The sequence below is a fragment of the Agelaius tricolor genome, unplaced genomic scaffold (assembly GCF_023055355.1).
Source record: "Agelaius tricolor isolate 1412-34295 unplaced genomic scaffold, bAgeTri1.0.p SCAF_33, whole genome shotgun sequence".
Classification (NCBI taxonomy): Eukaryota; Metazoa; Chordata; class Aves; order Passeriformes; family Icteridae; genus Agelaius; species Agelaius tricolor.
The window spans coordinates 3,389,357-3,400,724 of record NW_027269293.1 but is presented as its reverse complement, the minus strand read 5'-3'; the positions used below and the strand labels follow the sequence as shown (position 1 = coordinate 3,400,724).

General features: G+C 60.8%; 3 protein-coding genes across 3 annotated transcripts in view; 2 read left to right on the top strand and 1 right to left on the bottom strand.

Annotated features, from left to right (window-relative positions):
- Positions 1 to 2,159, bottom strand: part of MAST3 (microtubule associated serine/threonine kinase 3) — a 29,429-nt gene extending 27,270 nt beyond the window's left edge. The window contains exon 1 of the mRNA XM_071452100.1: positions 2,018 to 2,159. Within this exon, the coding sequence (XP_071308201.1) occupies positions 2,018 to 2,056 (39 nt within the window). The 5' untranslated portion in view covers positions 2,057 to 2,159. The remainder of the gene's footprint in view (positions 1 to 2,017) is intronic.
- The window catches only part of PEX11G (peroxisomal biogenesis factor 11 gamma), a 37,342-nt gene continuing 28,129 nt past the window's right edge, over positions 2,156 to 11,368 (top strand). The window contains exon 1 of the mRNA XM_071452104.1: positions 2,156 to 4,042. The gene's annotated coding sequence lies outside the window, so the exon portion shown is untranslated. The remainder of the gene's footprint in view (positions 4,043 to 11,368) is intronic.
- Positions 5,621 to 10,691, top strand: IL12RB1 (interleukin 12 receptor subunit beta 1). The gene is made up of 13 exons (XM_071451599.1): positions 5,621 to 5,860; positions 5,944 to 6,113; positions 6,198 to 6,346; positions 6,813 to 6,855; positions 6,973 to 7,077; positions 7,161 to 7,243; positions 7,322 to 7,850; positions 7,939 to 8,205; positions 8,723 to 8,893; positions 8,968 to 9,111; positions 9,247 to 9,343; positions 9,416 to 9,488; positions 9,603 to 10,691. Exons 1-13 carry the CDS (start codon positions 5,697 to 5,699, stop codon positions 10,008 to 10,010), a joined length of 2,403 nt encoding a protein of 800 aa, XP_071307700.1. The 5' UTR covers positions 5,621 to 5,696; the 3' UTR covers positions 10,011 to 10,691.

Here is an 11,368-nt window from a genome sequence, read left to right as displayed (position 1 = left end):
CCCCCCAAAGCCTGGGGTAGCCGTGCCCCATCCTGCTGCCCACGCCACGCAGCCCCTGTGGATGGAAATCCCGGGATTGGGGCGCGCTGCAACGCAGTGATGCAGCAGCATTGCCATGGCAACGGGTGACATCATGCCTGGGTGCACAGGGACAGGCAGCCCCGGGGCCCACGGGTGCCTCTCTGCCCCGGGGGGCCATGGGACACGTCTGTGGGTGCAGGGACAGGGACAGGGCGTGGGCGTGGGTGGCCCTGTGCACCCAGCACAGGCTGACCCCAGGCCCGGGCAGGGTGAGGGGATTTGGGGTCCTGACATGGAGAAGGAGCCCCCAGCAGCCTCAGCCAGCCCTGCTGTCACCAGCCAGACTGCAGGGGGCAGAGGGGGGTCATGCTGGGGGTTTTACTGCTCAGATGGAACAGTGGGACAGGGAACTGTCCCTGTGCTCAGCCACAGCCACCTCTGGGTGCCAGTGCTCAGAGAAGCCAACACCCTTCACTGCCAGGGGCTCTCCGGCCACTCTGTGTCCCCAGGGACACCCAGAGCATCCCCTGGTGGCCCTGAGGACCCCTGTGGGGGAAATGCCACAGAGGCAGCACCCACAGGGTGCCTGACACACCAGCACTGCCCAGCACTGTGCCTGTCCCTTGAGTAGGAGCCAAGATTAACCAGCAGCTGATTCCTGTGAGGGCAGCATTAGGGACAGCACCAGGATGGCATCAGGGATGGCAGTAGGGATGGCATTGGGGCAGCATTGGGGATGGCATCAGGGACAGCATTGGGGCAGCATCAAGGATGACATTGGGGCAGCATTGGGGACAGCATCGGGGATGGCATTGGGGCAGCACTGGGGACAGCATCGCTGCTCAACCCTTTGGGATTAAGTCCCTGCTGGGAGCCCCTTCCCGCCCCTCCTGCCACGGGCCCTCAGCCGGGTCCCACGGCTCTGCCCTTCCCGGGACTGCCAGGAACGGCACCCAGAGCCCCGAGCCCCGCAGCCCACGGCCGTGGCTCTGTCCATGGCAGCCGCGGGGAGGCAGCTCCCGCACAGGGCTCTCCCCCAGCGGAGCGCAGCTGCCCGCGGAGCTGCCAGCTCGGATGAAGGCAGCGCCGTGCCATCCTCCAACCGCGCCGACAGCTCCGCCCGGGCCCCCCGGATACTGCAGATGGGGATGGAGGCGTCAGGTCACCCGGAAAATCCGGCTCAGCGCTCAGCTCTGCCAGCCGGGGGGTCCCCGGTCATCATCACCCTCCGAGCATGGCAGCGAGCACCGGGGATCCTGCGGGATGGGCAGGAGGATGGGTGTCCCTCTGCCTAAGGGACCGGGAATGCCAGGCAAGAGAGGGGCTCAGAGAGGGGCTGGCACAGCGGTTGGGCACGAACCGGCATCGGGAGGGAGCCCCCACACATTGGGTACCCCTCACCAACACCCCGTGGCACAGCCGGGGCTCAGACCCTGCCAGGCTCCCGGGTGGGTGCCCGGCTCCTGTCCCACCCTGCTCACACGCAGCACCCACCTGTCACCCACAGCCCGCAGCTCTCCCACACCCCCACGCAGAGCCCCCCACTCCCGCACGCAGCGCCCGCTCCCGCAGAGCACCCAACTCCCACCGGCAGCACCCACCCCTGGCACACGCACAGCACCCCCCTCTCACCCGCAGCACCCACCTTTGCACACGCAGCACCCGCTTCACACTCACCCAGGGCACCCACAGCTCCCCTCCGGCACCCACCCTCTGCACAGCCACCCCCGGAGCGCCCACCTCCCAACTCAGAGCGCCCACCCCTCGCAGAGCCGCATCCGGAACAGCCCCCGTCACCCCCAGCACCCACCCCTCACCCCCAGCACCCACCCCTCACCCCCAGCACCCCCCTCCCACCCCCAGCGCCCGCCCCCCGCGCCCCCGCAGCGCCCACCCCTCGCAGCCCCGCGCCCCCAGCCCCGCTTCACCGGGACCGGGCTCCCCGCGCTCGCTCCCGCCCCCGCCCGCGCTGCCGGTGCCGGTGCCCGGTGCTCACCTGGAGGCCGCGGCGCCGCAGGATGCTGGGCTCGTCCATCCCGGCGCCGCCGCCGCCGCCGCCGCCGCCGCCGCCTCCCGCTGCGCCCGCTCCGCCCGGTGCGCCCGGTCCGCCCCGCCGGTGCGCCCGGGGCGCCGCCCAGCGGCCCCGCCGCGTCACCGGAACGCGCATCAGCGCCGAGCCCGCGGCTGGCACGGAACGGCACGGCACGGCACGGGGCTGGCATGGCAGGGGCTGGCATGGCAGGGGCTGGCATAGCAGGGGCTGGAATGGCACGGCTCGGGGCTGGCATAGCAGGGGCTGGCACGGCACGGCACGGGGCTGGCATAGCAGGGGCTGGCACGGTACAGCATAGCACGGCACGGCACGGCTCGGGGCTGGCATAGCAGGGGCTGGCATGGCAGGGCATGGGGCTGGCATAGCAGGGGCTGGCACGGCACGGCACGGCTCGGGGCTGGCATAGCAGGGGCTGGCACAGCACGGCATGGGGCTGGCACGGCTCGGGGCTGGTGTGGCACAGTATGAGGCTGGCACGGCATAGGGCTGGCACAGCACGGGGCTGGCACGGCAGAGCATGGGGCTGACATGGCATGGGGCTGGCACGGCACAGAACAGGGCTGGCACAGCACGGGGCTGGCACAGCATGGGACCAGAGCAACACAGCATGAAGTGGCACAGCACAGCAGGGGGATGGCATGGCCTGGTCATGGCACAGCAGGGGGATGGCACAGCATGGGATGGCACAGCATGCCATGAGACCCACATGGCCCAGGGCTGGAATGACACAGCACAAGATCAGATAGGAAGGCATGAAGCTGACATGGCATGGGGCTGAAATGGCACAGGGCTGGCACAGCATGGGGCTGGCACAGCATGGCAGGGTGTGGGGCTCACAGGGCATGGTATGTTCTGGGTTTGGCACAGTCTGTCTGCCTCAGTACAACCCAGTGTGGCACAGTCTGGCACAGCATGGCACAGAATAGCACATCATGGGGTGGGCAGAGACTGCCAGCACATCCTGGCACTGCAGCACATCCTGGCACTGCAGAATCTGCCACATCATGGCACAGCACAGCACAGCATGGGACAGCCCAGGCCTGGCACAGCCTTTCTGGCTTGACACAGCCCAGCACAAGAGCTCTGGCACACAGATGATGACCTGGAGCTGGCACAGTCTGCCTGGCATGGTACAGCCCAGCACGGCACGGCCTGGGGCTGGCACAGCAGGGGTTGGGAGCTTGGTGTGGTCACAGAGCAGCACAGAGCGTGTGGCCTGGGGCAGCACAGCATGGCATGGCACAGCACGGTCCAGCATGGCATAGCTTGGCACAGCCTGAGATGGTTCAGCGTGGCACAGCCCAGTCCTGCCCGGTCCTGCTGCCTGCACACACAGCAAAGCCCAGCACGGCCCAGCTTGGTGTGTCCCCACCCCGGGCAGGACAGGGGGACACACAGGGAGGGCACACGGAGGTGCCAGGGGAGCCTCTGTGCCCCCACGCCGGCCGTGCCCACGCTGTCCCAGCGCAGGGACACACAAGGAGCCGCTTTCTGCGGGAACAAGGGCACTCTGTGCCCGGCCCTCGGTGCCACCCGGCTCCGCCATCCCGGGTCACCCGCCCCGTCACAGCCCCGGTGCCACCTCCTGCCTCACTGGGGCTTTGTTCTCACAATGGGGACAAACACAACAGACCCCCCCCCAAAAAAAAAAAAAAACAAAAAAACAGAAAATCCCAACTTGGAGATTCACAGCGTTACAGGCAGAGCACCATGTGGAAAATGTGGATTTTATGATTGGCTTTTCGCAGATATTAAAAAGAGCTCTCAGGGATGCTCAGGGTGGGGTTGTTGGGGTGGCTGTGCAGGGACAGGGGCTGCACTGATCATCCCTGAGGGATCCAGATCAGGATATTCTGATTCTGTGATATTCTGCTACAAAAAGGCAAAATATCCAGGTAGTTCTTAGAGCTTGAATTAGCAGCAGTGTGAGTGTGACTCTGTGCCCAGCCTCTGGACCCACTGAAGCAGGTGTGTGAAAAATGTGTATTTTATTATTGGCTTTTTGCAAATATTAAAATGAATATTATATTTGTTGTGTTAGAAAGTGATGCTGTATTAATTCTCTTAAGTAGTGTGGTAAATATAGTTTTAGGGTATTAAAAATGTATTAAAAATGTATAAAATTTGTATAAAATGTATAACCTAATGTATAACCTATAATGTATAAAAAATGTATAAAATTTGTATAAAATGTATAACCTAATGTATAACCTATAATGTATAAAAAATGTATAAAATGTATAACCTAAAGAATTTTAGGTTATGAAAAATAGAAACGATGCTATGTAGGATACTTTTTTAAAGAAAGGACTCGCAGCAAGATAGCAGCCCCAGGACACCTAAATCTTTCAGAGGAAAAGAATTTATTGCCCTCTTATCAGAAGAAATGAACTTTTTCCCGCCTCGAAGGCACTGTTAGGATTCCGAGGAAGAAGTTGACGATGACCAGAGAGAATCCTGTGTTTGAATGGAATTTATGCATCATGTATGAGGTGTATGAATATGCAACAGGCTGTTGTTTTTAAGGGTTAATCCTTTGTTAACGGGTGCCCAGAAAAAGGTACCCGGACGTCTGTAACTCTTTATATTTATTGTCTCATATTGTCCTAATCCAAATTGTCCAAATTGTTATTACTCCAATTGTATTCCTATTTTTTATAACCATTTTATTACTATTAAACTTCTTAAATTTTAAAAACAAGTGATTGGCTTTTTACACAACCAGAAACACGCTGCGTGCAAGGAAAAAAAAAAAAAGGGAAAAAAAAAAGAAGAAAAACCAAAACCAACCCAAAACCCCCAAGACTCATCTTTCGCTTACCTTGCGCTTCTGGCACATGGCGCTGCCGGGACACGCGGGGCCGGCCCCATCCCGGCAGCCGTGCCGCCGAAAAAAGGGGAATATTTTGGTCGCTTTCTCTTTTGTTTTTGGTAAAAGTGGGGCATGCACTCACGTCTAGGGCTCTGCCCCGCCTGGGAACGGCACGCTCTGGGCAGAAGAGGAAACCCCAAGCGCGGGAAGCAGCGCTGAGCACCACGCCCGAGAGGGGCAGCGAGGGGTGCGGGGGGACTGGGGAGCCGGGAAGGGCAGCGGAGCCCGGATCCGGTGTGGGGCAGCCCCGATCCGGTGCGGCACAGCCCCGGTCCGGTGTGGGGCAGCCCCGATCCGGTGTGGGGCAGCCCCGGTCCGGTGTGGCACAGCCCCGATCCAGTGCGGCACAGCCCCGATCCGGTGTGGGGCAGCCCCGATCCGGTGCGGCACAGCCCCGGTGGGCGATGCTGGGCTGGCTGCTGGCGGCGCTGGCGGCGCTGGCGCAGGGTAAGTGCTCCTGCGGTGCTGGGAGATGAGAGATAACTTCAGAAGACTTTCAATGAACGATTCGGGGGCGATAAGACCTGGGGAGCTCCCGGAGAGAGATGGAGATATTCACCCAAAACCACAGGGACGGAGTAAAGATGGTGAATCCCCGCTGGGGCGAGCGGCACCGGGCAGCGCCGCAGCTCCGGGGAGGGGGAGCACGGGGGGCTTGGGGTGACAATCGCCGGTGCCGCTGCTCTGATTCCCCATTTGAGCAACGCGGCAAGCAGGCAACAGCCACACCACTGCTCCCCCACACACGGGATGGAGTTGGGATGCAGGAGCCTCCAGGCTCTGCCCTGCCCCGCAGGCGCCCTGGCAGCCCACGACGTCTCCTGCTGGAAGAAATGCAACACCTCCAAGCCTTTCCACTGCTCCTGGCCGCCCCTCGGCCCCGCCGGCAGCACCTCCTACACCCTGACCCTCTGGTGAGTGAGTTGGGTAGCGCTGCGGGCAGGGGGAGCGCACGGGATGAGCCCCGGGTGCCACCCTGTGCCCGCTCCCTCCCCAGCTTTGAGAAGAACAGGCTGTGCAGGCGGTTTGAGGCGGGCACGGCCACCAGCTACATCCCCCCGCACAGCCAAGTGTACATCTTTGATAACACCACGGCCTGGGTGGAGGCACGCTGGGGGGATCAGGTCCGCAGGACCCCCAACCACACCCTGCACCTCAACGAGGCTGGTGAGTGCCCCAGGGGACAGGGCTGGCAGCCAGCACCGGCGCTGGAAACTGCCAAAACCACCTGAAACCACCTCATCTTTCCAGTCAAACTGGATCTACCCGCTGGGATGTCCTTCTCCAAGACTGGTGGCCAGCTGAGGGTGCGGGTGCCACAGCTGCAGTGTGACAGCCTGAAGCAGCCACCACAGCACGAGGCTCGCTTCTGGAAGGTGGGAGACAGCAGCTGGACACAGGTAAAAATGCTGTTTGCTGGAGCTGGCAGTGGCTGACAGCACAGTCAGGAGCACCACGGCAGCCCGGGGAGTGTGGGGGCTCAGTGATGTCACTGTCCCCCCCCAGACCCAGCTGTGTCCCATCTGTTTCCCTGGGTTATCAGCTCTGCCTTGTCCTCTGGCCATGGGATCCTGCTGCTGCCCATAACAGGATTCTCAGGGATTACACAGGCAAAACCCCAGATTATAGTAATGACGACAATGGATCAAATCCAGATGCTTGTCCCCATGAAGCTCTCACAGCTGGGGACCCTCCAACCCTCTCAGCTGCTGCCAGGAGGGTCCCAGGATTGAGGGGACCCCTGTGCCCTGCACTGTTTGGCTCTCCAAGCCCCTGGGGTGTTTGGGGATCACAGGGCAGCACTGATGTCCCAGTAAAGTACTGGTTTTACTGGGAGGGTGTCTCCATGCCTGGTTCTCTCTGCAGGTGACATGTGAGACAGTGATGCTGACAGCTGGAGAAAACTCAGGTTGGTTTATCCTGTGGGGTTAAGCATCTCCTGGGAGTGCTCCCCAGCAGCCTGTGATGGCCAAAAGTTGGGGAAAGGAGGAGGGAGGAGGGAGCTGACCCTGCCACCCCTCTCTAGTGACCTGTGCCCTGGGGGTCAATGGCACCTTCGTGGTCCAGCTCCGGCACAAACTTCCCCACTGGAGCAGCTACTGGAGCGACTGGAGCAGCAACATCTCTGAGGGTGAGGAAGAGCAGAGGAGCCTGCTGTGATCCCAACAGCTGCCAAAAATGTTGGTGGCTCAGTCAGGCCTGTTCCTCCTGCAGCAATCCTGAGGAGGCCAGTGCTGAGCCATCAACTGGGCAAACTGGGGAGAGACGGGCAGCGGGTGCTGAGGCTGAGCTGGCAGGTACAGTGGCGTCTCTGGGGGCTCTCCTGGGTGTCCCCCACCATTTCACCCCCCGAATCACCCCCTTTTCCTCCCCAGCCAGTCCTCATGGAGCAAAAGGATGTCACCTACAAGCTGGACATCACCATGGTGGCGTGTGGCTGTGCAGAGTCAGATGAGGAGCACTCGGTGGCGCTGGGCGGGGAGGTGACAGAGCACAACCTCACCCTCTCCGGGGCGGAGTACGAGATCCTGCTGACCGCCGAAAATGCCGCGGGGCGTGGACCAGCCCAGCACCTCCGTGTGCCGGCAGAGCAGCGCGCAGGTACCGCCCCTCCAGAGGTGCTCGGCTCCCCCGGCAGCCCTCAGGGCGTTGTTTTTATCCAGCTACTCCGAATATCCCCCGTTTCATCCCAGATTGTTGTATTGCACCAAATAACGTGGCTCTCATCACCAGATCTCAGCTTCAAGGAGATCAGCGTGGACGGCAGCACCGTGACTGCGCTCTGGGAAGCACCGTGGCCAGGAGAGGCTTTCTGCTTCGAGCAGCAGACACTGGCAGAGCCCCCGAAACAGGGAGTCTGCGTCCAGCAGGAATTCCCTGCCAACAGCACCCACCCGCAGAGAGGCAAGGGAGCGCCCCAAGACCCCACTGTGCCCCCCTGCCCCCCCCAGCCGGGGTCAGAGGGTCTAAGCAGCATCCCCGGTTCCTCCAGGAGCGCTGGGAGCGCGGGGCTGTCACCGCCTCGCCGTGCACGGCTGGGACATGGAGCGGGGCTGGGCCACCTTCGCCCTGTGGCACCGCTACACCGGCAACGGTGAGTGTGGAGAACGGGACATCCCGGCACGGAGTGTCCTGGCACAGAGCATCCCAGAATGGAGCTTCCAAACACGGGGCATCCCGGCACGGAGTGTCCTGGCACGGAGCATCCCAGAATGGAGCTTCCAAACACGGGGCATCCGGGCACGGAGTGTCCTGGCATAGAGCATCCCAGAATGGAGCTTCCAAACACGAGGCATCCGGGCATGGAGCATCCAGGCATGGAGCATCTGGGCACGGAGCACTGAGCACGGGGCATCTGGGCACGGGGCATCCCATCTGGGCATGGGGCATCCCGGCACAGAGCACTGAGCATGGAGCATCCAAGCACGGGGCATCCAAACATGGGGCATCCAGGCATGGGTCATCCAAACATGGGGCATCCAAACACGGGGCATCCGGGCATGGAGCATCCAAATACGGGACATCCAAACACGGGGCATCCAGGCACGGGGCATCCAAACATGGGGCATCCAAACACGGGGCATCCCAGCATGGGGCATCCAAACACGGGGCATCCAAACACGGGGCATCCAGGCACAGGGCATCCAAACATGGGGCATCCAAACATGGGGCATTCAAACACGGGGCATCCGGGCACAGGGCATCCCAACACGGAGCATCCGCACCTGGCTGCGCTCCAGAAGGGGCGCTCCTGAAATAATCCCGGCAATAACCCCCCCCCAAAAAATGTTTTTTATTGCCCACAGATTCGCTGGACGTGCCCTTCAACATCAGCACCGGGGACAGCGAGGCCGTGCTCCGCTGGGAGCCGTCCCCACGGGCCGCCTGCCCCGGCGCGATGGCCAAGTACCTCGTGTGCCACATGGCCGAGGGGGACAATGTCACCTGTGAGTGGCACCCTGCGATCCCCTGGGGCAGGAGGAGGTGCCAGACTGCCCCACATTGGGTTTTGTTTGCCCAGACACTGAAGTGGAGGCCACGGCATCAAACTACACCCTCCAAAACCTCCAGCCTGGCACAGGCTACAGGGTGGGGGTTTGGGAGGTGACAGAGGACAGCGAGAGCACCTGCAGTGCTTGGTGGCCCTTCCAGACCAGGGCGCTGGGTAATGGCTGAGACCCCGTGCCCTCCCCACTCCCCATGGGGTGCTCTCCCCACTGTATGCTTGCCATCACCCCAAAACGTCTCCTGTGCCCCTGTTGGGGCAGGAATGCCCCCACCCAGCCATGCCTACCCTCAGGTCCCCAGGGAGCACTGTGGAGAGGCAACCTGAACTACCTGGGCATCTGGCTTGGTGTCCCCGCTGCAGCTGCCATCTACCACCTGAGCAAAAAGAGGTGACAGAGTCCCCTCGTCCCCAAAGCCACCCCCACCATCACCCACCCCCTCACCAACCACTCCCTCCCCAGGGCTCGCCGCCTCCTCTTCCCACCCCTTCCCAAGCCCGTGGGCACCAAAGCCACCCAGTTCTCGGCCGACCAGGTGAGATGAGCCAGGTGAGGTGGAAGGTGCAGGAAGGGGCAGATCCCGCAGCCCCAAATGCCCGTGCACAGCCCTGGCACGGGATGTCCCATCCCAAACCCGCCCAACCCTTAGGGCCAGCCCCGGACAGGCCTCCTGGAGCCCTCGGAGAGGTTCAGCCCAGCCGAGCTGCTGCTGATGGAGCAGAATCTGGGAGAGGAGATGACTGACACGGGCAGCCAGAGTGCGGTGCCGCCCCCCGACGAGTCACAGCCCGGCCCCGCCACGGAGAAGCCGGTGACAGTGGTGATGTCCCCGCTGGGCTGTGGGGAGGAGCTGCCCTTCGCCTACCGCAGGCAGGAGATGCTGAGCCCGGTGGGATCTCCCCCCTCCGGCAGCACCGGCTGCACCGAGCACCCACCCGGAGAGGAGGAAGAGGAGGAGGAAGAGGAGGAGGAAGAGGAGGGAAGGCAAGAGCTGCATCAGCCGCTGATCCCCATTGCCCTGCTCATCTCCGACAAGCCCATCATCATCAGGTGTTGAAGATTGCAAGGCAAGATGTTTTCCATTACCATCTGTATGGCAGATTACCTTTGTCAAGTGGGCAGTTTGCCTTATCTCTCTCTTTGAGTGACCACATTCACACCTCCCTCGGAGGGGACACCTGCTGATAACAGCTATGGAATGTCCCTGCATGGCTGATAAGAACTACAGCATCCCATTGGGAGATGTGAGCCCAGGGGGAGGAGCCAAGCATTCCTACCCGGATATAATCCAGAGGTTTTGAGACACCAGCACGGCTTCTCCACAGGATTCCCCAGAGGAACAGCAGCTGCCTCTTCCACTGGATCTTCAGAGGAAGAACACATCCTTCTCTACAGGACCCCCTTGCTCCAGCAGAACCAGCCCTGACGCTGCAGGAGAACACAGGGTGTCAGGTTGTGTTCTGACTGGCAGCATTGTTCTAGTGTACTGCATTGTTTATTTTATCCTTTTTTTTTTTCCCCCATTAAAGAACTGTTATTTCCTGCTCCCATATTTTTGCCTGAGAGCCCCTTAATTTAAAATTCATAGCAATTCGGAGGGGTGGGGAAGGTTCACATTCTCCATTTCAGGGGAAGCTCCTGCCTTCCTTAGCAGACTCCTGTCTATCCAAACCAAGACATCAGGGATGAGGAAGGATGGGATCCCCGGGCAGAGGAGGTGCCGAAGGCTGGAGCAGCGGGGACGGGCACGGGGTGATCCCTGCAATGCAGAGTGTCTGTGTGGGACGCCGAGGGCCCAGGCCAGGCTGGCACCGGCACTGCCAGGGAGGTTTCTGGTTTCCAGGGCACGGAAGGAGATGCCTCTGGATGCAGCGTTGCACCAGGACAGGTTTTGGCCTCGTAATTTCCAACCTCAACCTTTCAGTGGCGATAAAACCTGAGCAAAGGAGGCTGCAGAATCTGGCCAGGACAGAGGGTATTTCCATGCCTGGATTGGCAGGAGAGGCAGAACTTCATCCCAGCTGGCTGCTACCTCTGGAACCAGTATCCTGGTGGGGATGCAAAAAGCCTCAGCACTAAACACCAGCTACCAAAAAAAAAAAAAAAAAAAAAAAACCAAACCCAAAAAAGCCAAAAAAACAGGAAAAAAAAAACCAGAAAAAAATTAAATACAAACATTAAAAAATTAAAATAACTGCACCAAAAAACAGCAGGGCTGAGATGGTTTTTCCTCGCCTGACCCCAGCAGATTACAGCAAGGATTTAGAGCCCGGGTTCAATCCACAGGGCTGGGGAGGACAAGCCAGGCAGCCAGGATGGGGGTGATCCATGGGGGCCCCCCCAGCCCCTTCCCGTGGGGCCACGCCGCCACCTGGGGCCTTATCTGGGACAGAAGAAGAGATGAAAAGCGATCTG

What these genes read in the sequence shown, in the direction of transcription:
- IL12RB1 (XM_071451599.1), top strand. Translation starts at nt 5,697, where the DNA reads ATGGAGTTGGGATGCAGGAGCCTCCAGGCTCTGCCCTGCCCCGCAGGC. An exon ending in GAGCAGCAACATCTCTGAGG is followed by an intron (nt 7,078 to 7,160) that starts GTGAGGAAGAGC and finishes TTCCTCCTGCAG; the next exon opens with CAATCCTGAGGAGGCCAGTG. An exon ending in TGCTGAGGCTGAGCTGGCAG is followed by an intron (nt 7,244 to 7,321) that starts GTACAGTGGCGT and finishes TTTCCTCCCCAG; the next exon opens with CCAGTCCTCATGGAGCAAAA.